A 17009-nucleotide genomic window follows, 5' to 3' on the forward strand; every position below is an offset into this window, starting at 1 on the left:
CTTAAGTGAGTCTTCATGAATGTGCAAAATAAATGCTGATCATCAGAATGCAGACAACACTGGGAGGGAAAATGCTAATTATTTAGCACACGCAGCGTGATTTATCAAGGCTGACCCTGTTTTGCATATTTAGTACATCTACAGCAAAATGGCAGTGAGATAGGAGTCTGCTTGTCAACATATGTAGACTGTCAAAATTAGAAATGGTAGACATTTTCTATTCAGCAATATCATTTTATAATGTTATAGCTGTTAAGGGGCTGGTTAAAACAAATTCAATGGATGTGTTTTGGTGTGGTTGTTGGGCTTTTTCTTTTTTTTAAAATCACATTTGTATTTTTATATAGGAAATATTAAAGGAGCCATATGTAATAATGTCATGTCAAGTCATCATTAAAAGGCATTAATAAATCATGTTCTTTTCCAATACCTCTATAACTGATAACAGTAATTCAGCCAGGATATGATCATTTCAGAATTAGATTTACAGCCCCGAACTCTTGTTGTCATTTCGATGCCCCGCCCTCTACCGTTTGACCAATTAGAAAGTCCGTGAGTGTGTCACATCCGGGTTGCCATCTTGGTCTGGCTACTGCCACTGGTAAAGTTACTAAACATGTCAGACCTTAGTCTGACGTGATCATTTCAGAATTAGATTTACAGCCCCGAACTCTTGTTTTCATTTCGATGCCCCGCCCTCTACCGTTTGACCGATTAGAAAGTCCGTGAGTGTGTCACATCCGGGTTGCCATCTTGGTCTGGCTACTGCCACTGGTAAAGTTACTAAACATGTCAAACCTTAGTCAATCTAATCTAAATCGCCCTGCTTTGTCAAAAGGCATTAATAAATCACGTTCTTTTCCGATACCAGTAGTTCAGCAGGGATATGCTCATTTCAAAATTAGATTTACAGCCCCGAAATATTGCTATCGTTTTCATTTCGATGAAAAGTCTGTGAGTGTGTCACATCCAGGTTGCCATTTTGGTCTGGCTACTGCCACTGGTAAAGTTACTAAACATGTCAGGCCTTAGTCAGTCTAAAAGTGACCATTCTCAACTTGTTCATGACATAGCCAGGAACAAAACCAAGATTTGTATCGGGGACGCCTTTGAAAGATGGAGACCATTGAAAGCGGAGATTATTTTTTTCATCCGACGCCAAACTTGCTAATTTCCTCCATGATAGGTAAGTCAGGCATTTACCTTTTCTTATACCTTGTAATAAAATGGAAATTGACATTTGGTATGTATACTATATTGTCAAATACAGTCAATGAATGCTGAGTCTGATGGTGTGATGCTTAGCATGCTAGCCTGGTCAATGACACATGGACATGTAGGCTAACGGGGGAAATATATGCTAGTTAGTCCATGTGTATTCCCACTGACAGGGCAACATATATTTAGTACAAATAAAAGCTATGTGGATATGTGTAGTGTCAGTGCATATTTCCTTCTCAATATGCTGATACTAGGGATGTCCCGATCCGATATTTGGATCGGATGCCGATATTTGCCAAAAAGTGCGTATCGGCAAGGCATGGGAAAATGCCCATCCAGATCCAGTTTTAAAAAAAACTCCGGTCCGTGTTTTCCAACGCACCGATTTAAATAATACATTCCACTGTTCTGCTGCTCCCTTTTCCGTTCCGCATTTTCCAGCACACCTTCAACACATTCACAGGTCTGTGGATTCTCACGCAGTTGCTTTTAGCTGCTGGCATTACACGACAGGCTCTTCTCACTCTTTCTTGTCTCTCCTTCTCACAGACAGCAAGTGCACCTTCTTACACACGTCACATACTGTCACGTCATACGTCACATACATATACGTCCTCCCCGAGCAGAGAGGTAGCAGCATGGCTAACGTTAGCTGTGATGCTAGCGCAGCCGTGCGAGCAACGCTCCCTCTAAGGTGCTCGCCTGTGCAATTGCGCACTGTTTAAGCGTCCTCTGCGCATAGCAATTATATGCCACGCACAAAATCAAATGAAAAAATAAGCGCATAACAATTTTCGACACACGGACACAACAGAGAAAACAGTTTTCGTCATCATTGTTCAAATATTGTAACGTCTGTCGAGACGCTTATCTCCATTCGGTGCCACACGTCCACACCATCAAAATGCCGAGGCAAAAATTTCCAGATGAACACCGTATGAAAAAAATAGTGATTTTTTTTTAGTTGTGATTTCCTTCTCTGCATGAAAGTTTAAAAGTAGCATATATTAATGCAGTATGAAGAAGAATGTTTTAATGTAGACATGCAAGCCTTGAAAGAAAATTTTGAAAATCAAGACTACATTTCCTGCAAATGGGTGCATTTCTACCCTATATTTTAACTTTAGATTTATTCTCATATCAAACTCTTTTGGCTGTCTTTTTGACACTTACATCCGGCGCCCCCCTCCACACCCTGGATTATAAATAATGTAAATAATTCAATGTGATTATCTTGTGTGATGACTGTATTATGATGATAGTATATATCTGATAGTATATATCTGTATCATGAATCAATTTAAGTGGACCCCGACTTAAACAAGTTGAAAAACTTATTGGGGTGTTACCATTTAGTGGTCAATTGTACGGAATATGTACTTCACTGTGCAACCTACTAATAAAAGTCTCAATCAATCAATCAAAACACATAGAATCATCATACTGCTGTGATTATATGCATCAAGTGTTCATTCAAGGCTAAGGCAAAATATGGAGATATATATTGTGTATCGCAATATGGCCTTAAAATATCGCAATATTAAAAAAAGGCCATATCGCCCAGCCCTACTTCAATGATGCCATTTCTGTTTGTCATGTATCATTTTGTCTATTTTGTGTTTATCCTTGAATAAACAGGTCAGTTTCTTGTTACAAACCATTGTGTATTATTCAAACTCCCCTAATTCAGCTGGCTAGTTGTTATCAAGAGTACTAAAACCCTTTTCAACATGATTCTGACAACTAAGTAGGCTAAATATCTTTAAACATTAATACATGCTCGGATAGGCCAGTATCGGTCAGTATCGGTATCGGTCAGTATCGGTATCGGATCGGAAATGCAAAAACAATATCGGTATCGGATCGGAAGTGCAAAAACCTGGATCGAGACATCCCTAGATGATACGCTGAGGAAATGGGCTAACTGCGTAACAAAGTAATATATTATTATATATAATTATTTGGATGTTGTGGTCAAACTAGACATTTTAGCAGGGTAATGCCAACAATCTGTACTGACTCAAATATGGCTGCGTAACTTTAATGAAAGGGCATTTTATGACTTTTCTTAATTTGATTACATGTTATTGTCATTTTATTGCATGATTTTTGTATCCCTTTAATTTAGGTAGTCAGGGACTGCAGATGGAAATGAGCTATTTAGCTATAATCTGGTATAGAACATATCTGTCTTTGAGCTTAATGTTTCTTTGCATTGTTCCTTCTAATAGAGACTAAACTAAACATTTGTCTAATGGACATCAGTAAAATGTGGCATAATTACTTAGTAAACCATCTTGCAAGAAGCATAAACAAGAGAAACCTACAGCGTGGGACTCGTCCGTTGCAATTTGAAGTTCCTTGAGAGTAAGATTTGACTGCGTATCTGGCAACCTCAGTCATGGAAAGTGGGAGGGGACTACAAAATTTGATCCGAGACTGCAGTACCATTTCTGGCCACGTTACTACATATGGCTCCTTTAACATACCTCTTATATGAAAAAAACATGTTCTTGCAATTTGCATGTTCCAGTTAGTGCCAGCAACTTCAAAATGTGCAGGACTGATTCTAAAATGCCCAGAAAAAAAGTTGTATATGTCTGCTGCATGTTTGAAAACCTAGCGAAAAGTCGGAGCACAACATAAAAGTGCAATAAGTAAGTCTCCGTGGTGAAAAACCTCATTTAAATAAGGCGGTCTGCAGCACTTTTTTTTAGTAAATCACACGCTATTTTTCTTAGTTTAGCGTATGGTATTTGGACCTTAGTAGATCAGGCCCCATGTCTCCCCTCCCGCTCCCCCTCCCCCACCCAGCAGCAGAGCTGCACGTGGTACATGTACAGTACATTCCAGGGTCCCAGCACCTTTGAGAACAACTCCAGAGATGGGGCCGGGCGGGAGCTGCACCAGCATGTGTTTGGAGGAGCACAAGACCTTGGGCTTGGCAGCAACAGGGGGGCTGACCTTGACCTTGCCGGATGGGGTCAGTGGTGGAGGAGTGCTCCTCTGGAAGGGGCATTGCAGGTCCACCGTGTGGTACTGTGTCGCTGAGAGGGCCAAATACCTCAAGGACAGGGAAATGGCCGCAGGAGTCTAACAGGAGAGAAATGGAGAAAAACTTACGTTTTGTTTTTTTGCAAGTTTAGTTGCATCACAATTAAGTTTTTTTATACGTTAGCTGGTAGGTATGAACAAACTAAACTCATGCCATGAAGTGGAGTGTTCATTTGTTTTTGGCGACAACTTGTGGTCACAATTAGAGATGTCCGATAATATCGGACTGCTGATATTATCGGCCGATAAATGCTTTAAAATGTAATATGGGAAATTATCAGTATCGGTTTCAAAAAGTAAAATGTATGACTCTTTAAAACGCTGCTGTGTACACTGACAAAGGGAGAAGTACAGAGCGCCAATAAACCTTAAAGGCACTGCCTTTGCGTGCCGGCCCAGTCACATAATATCTACGGCTTTTCACACACACAAGTGAATGCAAAGCATACTTGGTCAACAGCCATACAGGTCACACTGAGGGTGGCCTTATAAACAAGTTTAACACTGCTACAAATATGCGCCACACTGTGAACCCACACCAAACAAGAATGACAAACACATTTAGGGAGAACATCCGCACCGTAACACAACATAAACACAACAGAACAAATACCCAGAACCCCTTGCAGCACTAACTCTTCCGGGACGCTACAATATACACACTACCCCCTACGTCCCCCCCCAACCCCGCCCACCTCAACCTCCTCATGCTCTCTCAGGGAGAGCATAACAATGACAGGTGAAGTGTCACTCGTGACGTGACGAGTTTGACCCGGCGGAAATTCTAGACATGCGCTAATAAAAATAATATTTTGCGAAACGAGTTTGACCCGGGGTTAATCCTGAGCCGGCGCTAATGCTAAGCATGCGCTAATTATTTTGCGAAACGAGTTTGACCCGGCAGTAATTCTAGGCAGGCGCATACTATATACCCGGCGGCAATTCAAGGAAATACGGTAATAACTTTATCTTGAATTTGAAAAAAAAGGAGGGTTGGGTGAATGCGCATATGAAACTGGTGGGGTTCGGTACCTCCAACAAGGTTAAGAACCACTGGTGTAGACATAGCCTAATAGTCAAAGTCAGTCCTTAGCTTCCTGGAAATATGGCCCTCAAAACCATTTAGTTGACGTAATGTATATTGTCAATCTTGTCTATTATCAAATCGATCAAAATGTCATTAAAAAGTACTGAGTAGTTTTGTGTGCATCATGTTTTTTGCGGTCTAACTGTATTTAATATTGATATTGGAATGCAGTCTTACCAGCACGTTGGTGTGGCAGCCAGGCAGAGGAGAATGGAGGATTACTGTGGATGTGCTCGGCGAGTGGATCTTATACCCACACACACTGGATAGGGGCTGCCATTTCCCCTGATCTGTAAAATGACTTTTGTAAGTGCTAAATGTCACTTTGAGGAAAGAAAAACAACACTTCACTGACCTTTCACCTGGATGAGGTGTGGATGAGTGGTGGGCAGGAAGACCACCACACTGCCCACTTCACAATAGTAAGATGGGGGCGCTGGCGTGGGCTTAGGTTTTTGTGTAGTCGCAGGTGACTGCGTTGGGTACCGGAGCACAGGCGGGTGTAGTGGGAAATGGGAGGGGTCGCTATGGAGATGAGGATGCTGGCGTTCTGAATGTGGAGGAGAGAGGAAGTAAGGCGGGGCTTGATGGAAAGGATAGCTGGGGATGGAGGGGTTATTAGCATTATGTTCATGTGGATGGTCAAATGAATTGGGGCCAGAGGGTTGTTTTGGTGGGCTGGAAGGAGAAGGTGTTGGATAGTAAAGTGTCTTATGATAGTCCTGAAGTGTGGCTGGGCGGGGGGCTTGAGGACTGGCAGGCTTAGAGCCAGGAGGAAATACGTGCTGAGCAATCTGATCTTTGGCTGGAGATCCCTGCACGGTCCATAAAGCAGACCATGGGTGTGGGGACTGGTGAGATGGTGGGGCTGCGGGAGGAGCGCCAGGAGAGAGTGAAGGGTAATGTTGAAGTGGTTCCTGGACTGGAGGTGGAGGAGATGAAGTTGCAGGGACAGGGCAGGCCAGGACCACTTCCTGCTTATTCAAAACAAGCTGGAGTTGCAGTCCATCCTACAAAGAAAACGTGGAAACATTAAGTTGCCGGTGAGTCGAGGAAGCGGCTCAAGAAGACTTACTCCGATGGTGACACAGGGCGCAATGAAGGAGATGAAGAAGATAAAATGCTGTGGTAGGGAGTGGACGCGGGACGCACACTGAGCAGACACAAATTGAGTCCGGCCTCCGTTTACTGCAGTGCAAAAAAAGAAATGTGTCATATTTAGGATCACAGGTATGGCTTATATTGAAGAAAGAGAATTAATATATACATAATATCAGAAATGCTGTAATTAACCACCACTTATCCTATCGGTCTACAACAGACCTGGGCAAATTAAGGCCCGTTAAGCTTTTCAATCAGGCCCGCCGGACATTCCCAAATAATTGTTTTAGATCAGGTTTAGGGAACCTATGGCTCTCGAGCCAGATGTGGCTCTTTTGATGACCAGATACATCTTAGCTGACATTGCTTAACACGAGAAGTAATGAATAATACCGCTGGTAATCACAGTGTTAAAAATAATGTTCAAATTATAAAACATTCTCATGCATTTTAATCCAACCATCCGTTTTCTAGCGCACCTGTTCAAGAAGTCGCATTAATGGTAAGAATAATTTTATTTATTATTGGTTACCTTTAGAATTACAATGTTATTAAAAAGAATAAGAGACTTATTATACTCTAAAAATGTTGGTTTTACTTAAAAATGCAGGCATTTAGTTGTATTTAGTGTTAAAAAATATTATACGGCTCTCACGGAAATACATTTTAAAATATTTGGCTTTCATGGCTCTCACAGTCAAAAAGGTTCCCGACTCCTGTTTTAGATCTTTAAGATGGAAAGTGTAGCTGCCATTATGATGTGCAGTCATGTTTTCTAATTATCATAAGTCTTCAACTATACAAATTATGTTTTGTTTTTTTTACTTTTTACTTTATTTTTGGTATTCTTCTCAACTTTTCTTGCTTCTTTTTAAATCACTTATCTTTTCCATAAACCACTAATCCCGGTTCTTGGGCGTATATGTGTGTTTTCGTTACTTTTCTTTTTCTTTGCGGGCCGTTTTTGTGTTTGGCTTTGATCTAGTTGGCTTTGTTTACACATGCCCGCAAGGAGCGGTTTGCGCTTTTAATAAATACCGTATTTTTCGGAGTATAAGTCGCACCGGCCGAAAATGCATAATAAAGAAGGAAAAAAACATATATAAGTCGCACTGGAGTATAAGTCGCATTTTTTGGGGAAATGTATTTGATAAAAGCCAACAGCAAGAATAGACATTTGAAAGGCAATTTAAAATAAATCAAGAATAGTGAACAACAGGCTGAATAAGTGTACGTTATATGAGGCATAAATAACCAACTGGTATGTTAACGTAACATATTATGGTAAGAGTCATTCAAATAACTATAACATATAGAACATGCTATACGTTTACCAAACAATCTGTCACTCCTAATCGCTAAATCCCATGAAATCTTATACGTCTAGTCTCTTACGTGAATGAGATCAATAATATTATTTGATATTTTACGCTAATGTGTTAATTTCACACATAAGTCGCTCCTGAGTATAAGTCGCACCCCCGGCCAAACTGAAAAAAACTGCGACTTATAGTTTGAAAAATACGGTAAATAAATAAATAAATAAATATATATATATATATATACACACACACACACACAGTACAGGCCAAAGGTTTGGACACACCTTCTCATTTCAATGTGTTTTCTTTATTTTCATGACTATTTACATTGTAGATTGTCACTGAAGGCATCAAAAAAAACTATGACACCTGTGAAGTGAAAACCATTTCAGGTGACTACCTCTTGAAGCTCATGGAGAGAATGCCAAAAGTATGCAAAGCAATAATCAGAGCAAAGGGTGGCTATTTTGAAGAAACTAGAATATAAAACATGTTGTCAGTTATTTCACCTTTTTTTGTTACATGCATAACTCCACATGTGTTCATTCATAGTTTTAATGTGACAATCTACAATGTAAATAGTCATGGAAATAAAGAACACGCATTGAAATGAGAAGGTGTGTCCAAACTTGTGGCCTGTACTGTATATGTATAAATATAAATTATATACAAATATAAAACAAAACATTTACAGTATCACAGAGAACAGTACCTTGGACCCCCAGCGTTGGCACATCCTGCTGGAAAAGCCGAACCGCCATGCCGTAAGGGGAGCACAAGACGTCCGGGATCGATGACGCAGGTGCGGACGTCTGTCCTCCTGGACAGGTGAGCTTCAGCGGGCTGTCCCACCAAAGCATGGGCAGCACGTAACTGCCATTCTGTGAGGGCGGGCGAGGAGGGTTGGGTCAAGGACACGGTGAACGAGGGGAGGAACGAGTGCGGTAAAATAAGGCTGGTACCTCCTGGGTGATGTGGCATGCATCATGTGACACCATCATCTGAAAGTCACTGCCTGATGTCCTCACCGTGTAACCACAAGATGGAGGCAGATGCAACAGGGAGATGGCATTAGCTCCTCCTGTTTAGACAACACACAACACTTATGTTATCATTTGAAAATGACAATTTAGTTATTAATAATCACACTAAAAACTAAGGATCTACAGAGTATCGACCGGTGGATTATCAGCCACAATATTTAGTATTTTTATGTACGTCGGTATCAGTCCATTAAAAAAATAGAGCTAAAAATGATGGATCATCAATCTTCACCAAGACGTGACTTTGGTCACTTGATTGACTTTCTTGTGAGATGACGCTGGCTGCTGCCAGATCATTAAGAAAAAACGACCGACGGGAAGGCGAGAAACACTTTTTATTTCAACAGACTCTCGCCTGCCGTACCTGCTGTCAAAACTCTGCACACTTCCTGTCTTCACAATAAAAGCGCTGCTTCATCCTGCCTGCGTTAACAAAATAAGAGTCTCAGAAAGCTAGCACACACAACCTATCAAGCAACAGAGTTTGCCGCCAATGTGTTTCTTGTAAAGTGTATGAAAAGGAGTATGGAAGCTGGACAAACAAAAAGCACTTTCATGAAGGTATTGGACAGAAAGGAGGACTTTTTTTTCTCCATTTGAAAACGTGGAGGTTATCATCACTACTGTCTGATTCCAATCAATGTAAGTCATCACGATCAACTTATATTCTTGTCTTCATGAAAGAAAGGCATGTTAAACATGCTTGTATTATCATTAAACACTTTTAACTTGTTAACCTCTCTTTCATAAATAAATCAATATACATTATATATATATATATATATATATATATATATATATATATATATATATATATATATATATATATATGAATGAGGTATATACCCTCCACTTGGTCACTTTGGTCAATTGAAAAGTAGCTCTCCTGATATACACACACACAGTATGATACCAGTATTTAGTTAGTTAAAAATAAGTTAGGCAGATACAGTTGGAACCTCCATTTACGAAACCAATTTGTTCTTGAACAAGGTTTGTAAATAGAAAAGTTTGTATAATGAAGCAGATTTCTCCATAATCAGAATCAGAATCAGAATCAGCTTTATTGTCATTACGCAAGGTAACGAGATTGAGGCCATTCCATACAGTGGGATGTGTGCATGCTAGAAAAACAATGTGCAAATATATAAAAATATAAAAAATGTAGAAGTGCAATGAATATGGTGTGAAATGAATATATACATGAAAAAAACAAAAACAAAAACAGGGTGGTTGGTGGAATGGGTTATTGCACCGAAGAGAAGGCAGTTATGAGGGACAATGGGGCAGTCCGTTCAGGATGGTTATGGCCCTGGGGAAGAAGCTGTTCTTTAGCCTGTTTGTTTTGGTTTTAATGCACCTGTAGCGCTTCCCAGAGGGCAGCAGGTGGAACAGGTCAGAGCCAGGGTGGGTGCTGTCCTTGATGATGGCACTGGCTCTGTTGAGGCAGCGGGAGGTGTAGATGTCCGTCAGAGAGGGGAGAGGGCGGCCGATGATCTTCTGAGCCGTCTTGACCACTCTTTGCAGCCTCTCCCTGTCTGCTGCAGTGCAGCTGCCGTACCATACCGTAATACAGTAGGTCAGCAGGCTCTCGATGGACGAGCGGTAGAAGGTCAGCAGCAGGTCAGGCTTCAGGTTGTACTTCCCGAGGACTCTAAGGAAGTGTAGCCGCTGCTGAGCCTTCTTGATGATTGATGTGGTGTTGACTGTCTAGGAGAAGTCATTAGAGATGTGGACTCCAAGGTACCTGAAGGTGTGGACCCTCTCTACACGCTCACCGTTGATGTAGAGGGGGGCAGGGTAAGAAACAATGTACAAAAGCCAAAAGCAGTGAAGTTGTCACTTTGTGTAAATGATAAATAAAAAGAGAATACAACAAATATTTTCAATTGAATAGACTGTAAAGACAAGATATTTCATGTTCACACTGAGAAACTTTGTTCTTTTTTGCAAATAATCATCAACTTAGAATTTAATGGCAGCACATTGCAAAAAAGTCTTTTTACCAGTGTGTTACATGGCCTTTCCTTTTAACAACACTCAGTAAAGGTTTGGGAACTGAGGACAAACATTTTTGAAGTGGAATTCTTTCCCATTCTTGCTTGATGTACAGCTTAAGTTGTTCAACAGTCTCCCTTCTCATATTTTAGCCTTCACACATTTTCAATGTCTGGACTACAGGCAGGCCAGTCTAGTACAGTCTAGTACACATACTCTTTTACTATGAAGCCATGCAGTTGTAACACGTGGCTTTGCATCGTCTTGCTGAAATAAGCAGGGGCGTCCATGGTAACTTTGCTTGGATGGCAACATATGTTGCTCCAAAAGCTATATGTACCTTTCAGCATTAATGGTGCCTTCACAGATGTGTAAGTTACCCATGTCTTGGCCACTAATACACCCCCATACCATCACACATGCTGCCTTTTACACTTTGCACCTAGAACAATCTGGATGGTTCTTTTCCTCTTTGGTCCGGAGGACACAACGGCCACAGTTTCCAAAAACAATTCGAAATGGGGTCTTAACACTTTTCCACTTTGCATCAGTCCATCTTAGATGAGCTCGGGCCTAGCAAAGCCGGCGGCGTTTCTGGGTGTTGTTGATAAATGGCTTTGGCTTTGCAAAGAAGAGTTCTAACTTGCACTTACAGATGTAGCGACCAACTGTAGTTACTGACAGTGGTTTTCTGAAGTGTTCCTGAGACCATGTGGTGATATCCTTTACACACTGATGTTGCTTTTTGATGCAGTGAGGGATCGAAGGTGTGTAATATCATGGCTTACGTGCAGTGATTTCTCCAGATTCTCTGAACCTTTTGATGATATTACGGAGCGTAGATGGTGAGGGGGGGGGCGTTTACCCACATATGCGGTCCTTTCCAAGGTTTCTCATAGTCATTCACATCGACGTCCCACTGGGGTGAGTTTTTCCTTGCCCTTATGTGGGCTCTGTACCGAGGATGTCGTTGTGGCTTGTGCAGCCCTTTGAGACACTTGTAATTTAGGGCTATGTAAATAAACATTGATTGATTGATTGAAACCGTCCAGTTGGGAACAATTGAATGCCCTGAGATGACCACGACCTGGATGAATGACAACCTTCATAGGAGTACTGATGCAATACAGCTCGTGTAAATAGCATATTGCAGCCGTGCACTCACCATATAAAAGGGGGGCATTTTGATGTATTTAAAAAAAAAAGCTAAACACAGATAGATATATTTAAAGACAACATTTTGTGGTACAGGTGACTAAGTATGTTATTAATCAGTTTAAGACATTCAACTTTTTTCATTATATTCTGATTTTTTTTGCTCTTTTTCTTGCATTTTTACTGATGTTTTTTTAAATAGATATGTTATTTGAAAACACAAAACGTTTATGTTAGGTATATTTGCACAAAGTATCGCCGATACCAGCCTGAATTTCGAAAAGAAAATCAGTGGTATCGCACATCACTCATTTTTGGCAGTAATGTGTGCCCTCTAAGCTACTATCAATACCAGTACTATTGTATTTGTTCTGCTATTACAGGAGTCGGCAACCCGCGGCTCCGGAGCCGCATGCAGCTCTTTGATCACTCTGATGCGGCTCAGCAGCTTACTTGCCGACCCCCCCCCCCCCCCGATTTTCCCGGGAGACTTCCGGATTTCAGTGCCTCTCGCAGAAAACTCCCGGGATTAATATTCTCCGATTTTCACACTTACAGTTATAATAAGGGCGTGCCATGATGGTACAGCATTTGGCGCCCTCTACAATCTGTATTAACAGCGTGCCAGTCCAACCCCTTGTTATGCAGTCTGCATCTTCTGCTCGCACACGTACGTGACAGCAAGGCATACTTGGTCAACAGCAACACAGGTTACACTGACGGTGACCATATAAAACAACTTTAACACTCTTACTAATAATGCGCCACACTTTGAACCAAAACCAAACAAGAATGACAAACACATTTCGGGAGAACATCTGCACCTTAACACAACATAAACACAACAGAACAAATACCCAGAATCCCATGCAGCCCTGACTCTTCCATATACACCCCTGCTACCACCAAACCCCACCCCCACCCCAACCCTGCTCCCTCACACATCAACCACCCCCCCTCTGTGCGTCGGTTGAGGTGGGCGGGGTTTGGTAGCGGGCGTGTATAATGTAGCCCGGAAGAGTTAGGGCTGCATGGGATTCTGGGTATTTGTCCTGTTGTGTTTATGTTGTGTTAAGGTGCAGATGTTCTCCCGAAATGTGTTTGACATTCTTGTTTGGTGTGGGTTCACAGTGTGGCGCATATTTGTAACAGTGTTAAAGTTTGTTTTTTTTACCGTCAGTGTAACCTGTGTGGTTGTTGACCAAGTATGCCTTGCTGTCACCTACGTGAGCAAGCGGAAGCCCCATACAACGTGTGGCTGATCAGGCACGGTTGTAGTGGGTGCTATGTGCCGCACCAACATTCAAATTCCATATTAAGGTATGGGCAGCGTGTCTGAGACCCCTGGTTTATACATAGCACAAAGCAAAAAAAAAAACTTTTAATGCAGTGTTATTTCATTTTAAATTTCAAAAAATGATTGTGGCTCCCATTGTTATCTTTAATTTGTGAAACTGGTCAAAATGGCTCTTTAACTGGTAAAGGTTGCCGACTCCTGTGCTATTAGAACAGGGGTGTCAAAGTCATCTTAGCTCAGGGGCCACATGGAGGAAAATCTATTCTCACGCAGGCCGGACTGGTTAAATCATGGCATAATAACTTCAAACTAACGACAACTTTAGATCGTTTTCTTTGTCTTTGGCCAAAAATAGAACAAGCACATTCTTAAAATGTACACAATACAAATAATCTTGACCATCACTTCCAAGTCAGTTGAAACTTCTGACAAAAAAAATGTGTGCAATTTAAAAAAAAACACCATGAAGAACAACAAACTAAGACTTGACTTCCTGTTTAGCATTCTCATGTTGGCAGTTCACCATTAAAAATGTTTGGAAAGTGTTCCCTCAAACCGCCGCATTGGTGACATCCACAACTGCCACGACACATTCATTTATCATTATTCAAATATTACACTTATAATCAAAACAACCCATCCATCCATCTATCCATCCATCTTCTTCCGCTTATCCGAGGCTTTACTTTGAGCTCCCCCCGGATGACAGAGCTTCTCACCCTATCTCTAAGGGAGAGACCCGCCACCCTGCGGAGGAAACTCATTTGTACCCGTGATCTTGTCCTTTCGGTCATGACCCAAAGCTCATGACCATAGGTGAGGATGGGAACGTAGATCGACCGGTAAATCGAGAGCTTTGCCTTCCGGCTCAGCTCCTTCTTCACCACAACGGATCGATACAGCGTCCGCATTACTGAAGACACCGCACCGATCCGCCTGTCGATCTCATCATCCACTCTTCCCTCACTCGTGAACAAGACTCCCAGGTACTTGAACTCCTCCACTTGGGGAAAGATCTCCTCCCCAACTTGGAGATGGCACTCCACCCTTTCCCGGGCGAGAACCATGGACTCGGACTTGGAGGTGCTGATTCTCATCCCAGTCGCTTCACACTCGGCTGAGAACCGATCCAGTGAGAGCTGAAGATCCTGGCCAGATGAAGCCATCAGGACCACATCATCTGCAAAAAGCAGAGACCTAATCCTGCAGCCACCAAACCGGATCCCCTCAACGCCTTGACTGCGCCTAGAAATTCTGTCCATAAAAGTTCAGAACAGAATGTGTGACAAAGGGCAGCCTTGGCGGAGTCCAACCCTCATTGGAAACGTGTCCGACTTACTGCCGGCAATGCGGACCAAGCTCTGGCACTGATCATACAGGGAGCGGACCGCCACAATCAGACATACTCTCTGAGCACTCCCCACAGGACTTCCCGAGGGACACGGTCGAATGCCTTCTCCAAGTCCACAAAGCACATGTAGACTGGTTGACACCATAATAGCCAAATGAAAAGGTAACATAAGTACAAACTTAACCAATGTGAACATGGTAGATTTAAGCATAAAATAAAACTAACAACAAATGTAGAAACACATTTGTACAATGGAGTTCAGGGTGCACATCGTGCAGTCAACCAATTGCGAGCTCTGTACAGAACTCTAACTACTTCAAAGATGACGGTCAAGTTGACTTAAGTCTTTGCATCTTATCTTTTACGTAAGACAATAGTTGTTTAATAGTTCACCCCCTTTCTGCTCAGGACAGTGAAAACGCACTCAAGCCGTGACAACTACTGCGGTAACAAGACTAAAATGGTACCTGCGTCCACAAAGAGCTGTGTGACTCCTGGTCCAGAGGCTGTGAATGTCATGGCATGATGATAACACAGCAGCACAGGGCTCATGGCCAGCCATGCCGATACATGCGCAGCAGGGCCAGAAGATAATACCAGTGCCCTCCCATGGACTCCTTTAAAACCTAAATCATATAAAACAACAGTGTTAGTAAACATTGATGTAAGAGAGAATTGAAAGACTAGGACACTTGTTGGAAATATCTAAACCAGATCTTTATGCTTTAATAGCGAACCTCAAATGAAAATATGCATACTGTTCATACTTTAGTTCAGGGGTGTTTGAACTTTTTTTTTTTTTTTTTTTTTTTTTTTTTAAATGCTGAAAAAAAAATATTGTGCCAGTTTTGTATTATAGTGAACTAAATATTATTAATAATTATTAGAATATTTCGGCTTTTTTCTCATTACATACTTTACATTGTTTTGCAATTTTTTCTTGCACTTTTACTGTTGTTTTTGCCCTTGTAAGAATAGAATAAAACTAATAACGTGATTGTGTACCTGCGTAAATTAGTGTGTCAAAAATTCTGCCTGTACAAAAATATTAATGTTCACATTTAACAAAGTTGATTATGCTTTTTGTAATTTTTCAAATTAATTCTTAAGTTAGTTAATTAAAAAATACATTGTTTATATTTTATTTGGAGAGCTTCTAATATTTTAGATCAGGAGTGTCTAAACTTTTTCACCATACTCCATCCATCCATTTTCTACCGCTTATTCCCTTTTGGGGTCGCGGGGGGCGCTGGAGCCTATCTCAGCTACAATCGGAAGGAAGGCGGGGTACACCCTGGACAAGTCGCCACCTCATCGCAGGGCCAACACAGATAGACAGACAACATTCACACTCACATTCACACACTAGGGACCATTTAGTGTTGCCAATCAACCTATCCCCAGGTGCATGTCTTTGGAGGTGGGAGGAAGCCGGAGTACCCGGAGGGAACCCACGCAGTCACGGGGAGAACATGCAAACTCCACACAGAAAGATCCCGAGACCGGGATTGAACCCAAGACTACTCAGGACCTTCGTATTGTGCTAAGAACACACACACACACACATACATTCATATACATTCATATATACTGTACACACATACATATGTAGCTACAGACACACATACACAAAAACACACACACACACGTATACATACACACTAGAGATGCGCGGTTTGCGGACACAACCGCGGAGTCCGCGGATTATCCGCGGTTCGGGCGGTTGAAATAAAAAAAAATTAGATTTTATCCGCGGGTCGGGTCGGGCGGTTGAAATAAAAAAAAATTAGATTTTAAATAGATTCAGGCGGGTGGCAGTTAAACCAATTCGGAAATATATATACATAGTTAAATGTTGTTACCCACATACGAAAAACGAGCAGGCACCTGCAGCATATGCCACAACAGAAGAAAAAAAAAAAAAAGAGATGGACACTTTTACGGAGCGGAGAAGGGACGCCTCGCCGGGGTCCGGGACCGAGGCCCCTTCCCCCGAGAGGGCCCCACCGGGAGCCGTAGCTGAGGTGATCCGCGAGAAGGGCCCGACGCACGTCCAGGGTCACCACCGCGCGACACCCCGCCTCGTCCGCCTTCGCCGCGGCCGGCGTCACACGCAGCAGGTAAGCAGCTTACCTGCCCGCCACCCCCGTGGCCGGGGGCTCGTAACAGGGGTCACTCCGCACGCTCCGCCCGCGCAGCTTACCTGCCCGCCACCCCTGTTGCCGGGGGCGCGTAACAGGGGTCACTCCGCGCGCAGTGCGCTCACGAAAGGGGTGGGGCAAGCAGAACTGGCGCTGCGGGATGAACCGAACGCCGGGTTAAGGCGCCCGATGCCGACGCTCATCAGACCCCAGAAAAGGTGTTGGTTGATATAGACAGC

At 42.3% G+C, this 17009-nt stretch overlaps 1 protein-coding gene across 2 annotated transcripts in view; it reads right to left on the minus strand.

The window, feature by feature from the left end:
• Positions 1 to 17009, minus strand: part of LOC133617413 (uncharacterized) — a 36058-nt gene that overhangs the window by 16300 nt on the left and 2749 nt on the right. For both annotated transcript variants that reach the window (XM_061977359.2, XM_061977358.2), the window contains exons 2-8: positions 15097 to 15255; positions 8748 to 8866; positions 8498 to 8666; positions 6438 to 6550; positions 5718 to 6372; positions 5540 to 5652; positions 4086 to 4314 (exon numbers count right to left, since the gene is read on the minus strand). In XM_061977359.2, coding sequence (XP_061833343.2) covers positions 4086 to 4314; positions 5540 to 5652; positions 5718 to 6372; positions 6438 to 6550; positions 8498 to 8666; positions 8748 to 8866; positions 15097 to 15255 — 1557 coding nt within the window. The remainder of the gene's footprint in view (positions 1 to 4085; positions 4315 to 5539; positions 5653 to 5717; positions 6373 to 6437; positions 6551 to 8497; positions 8667 to 8747; positions 8867 to 15096; positions 15256 to 17009) is intronic.

This window comes from Nerophis lumbriciformis, linkage group LG16, assembly GCF_033978685.3.
Source record: "Nerophis lumbriciformis linkage group LG16, RoL_Nlum_v2.1, whole genome shotgun sequence".
NCBI classification, from domain to species: domain Eukaryota; kingdom Metazoa; phylum Chordata; class Actinopteri; order Syngnathiformes; family Syngnathidae; genus Nerophis; species Nerophis lumbriciformis.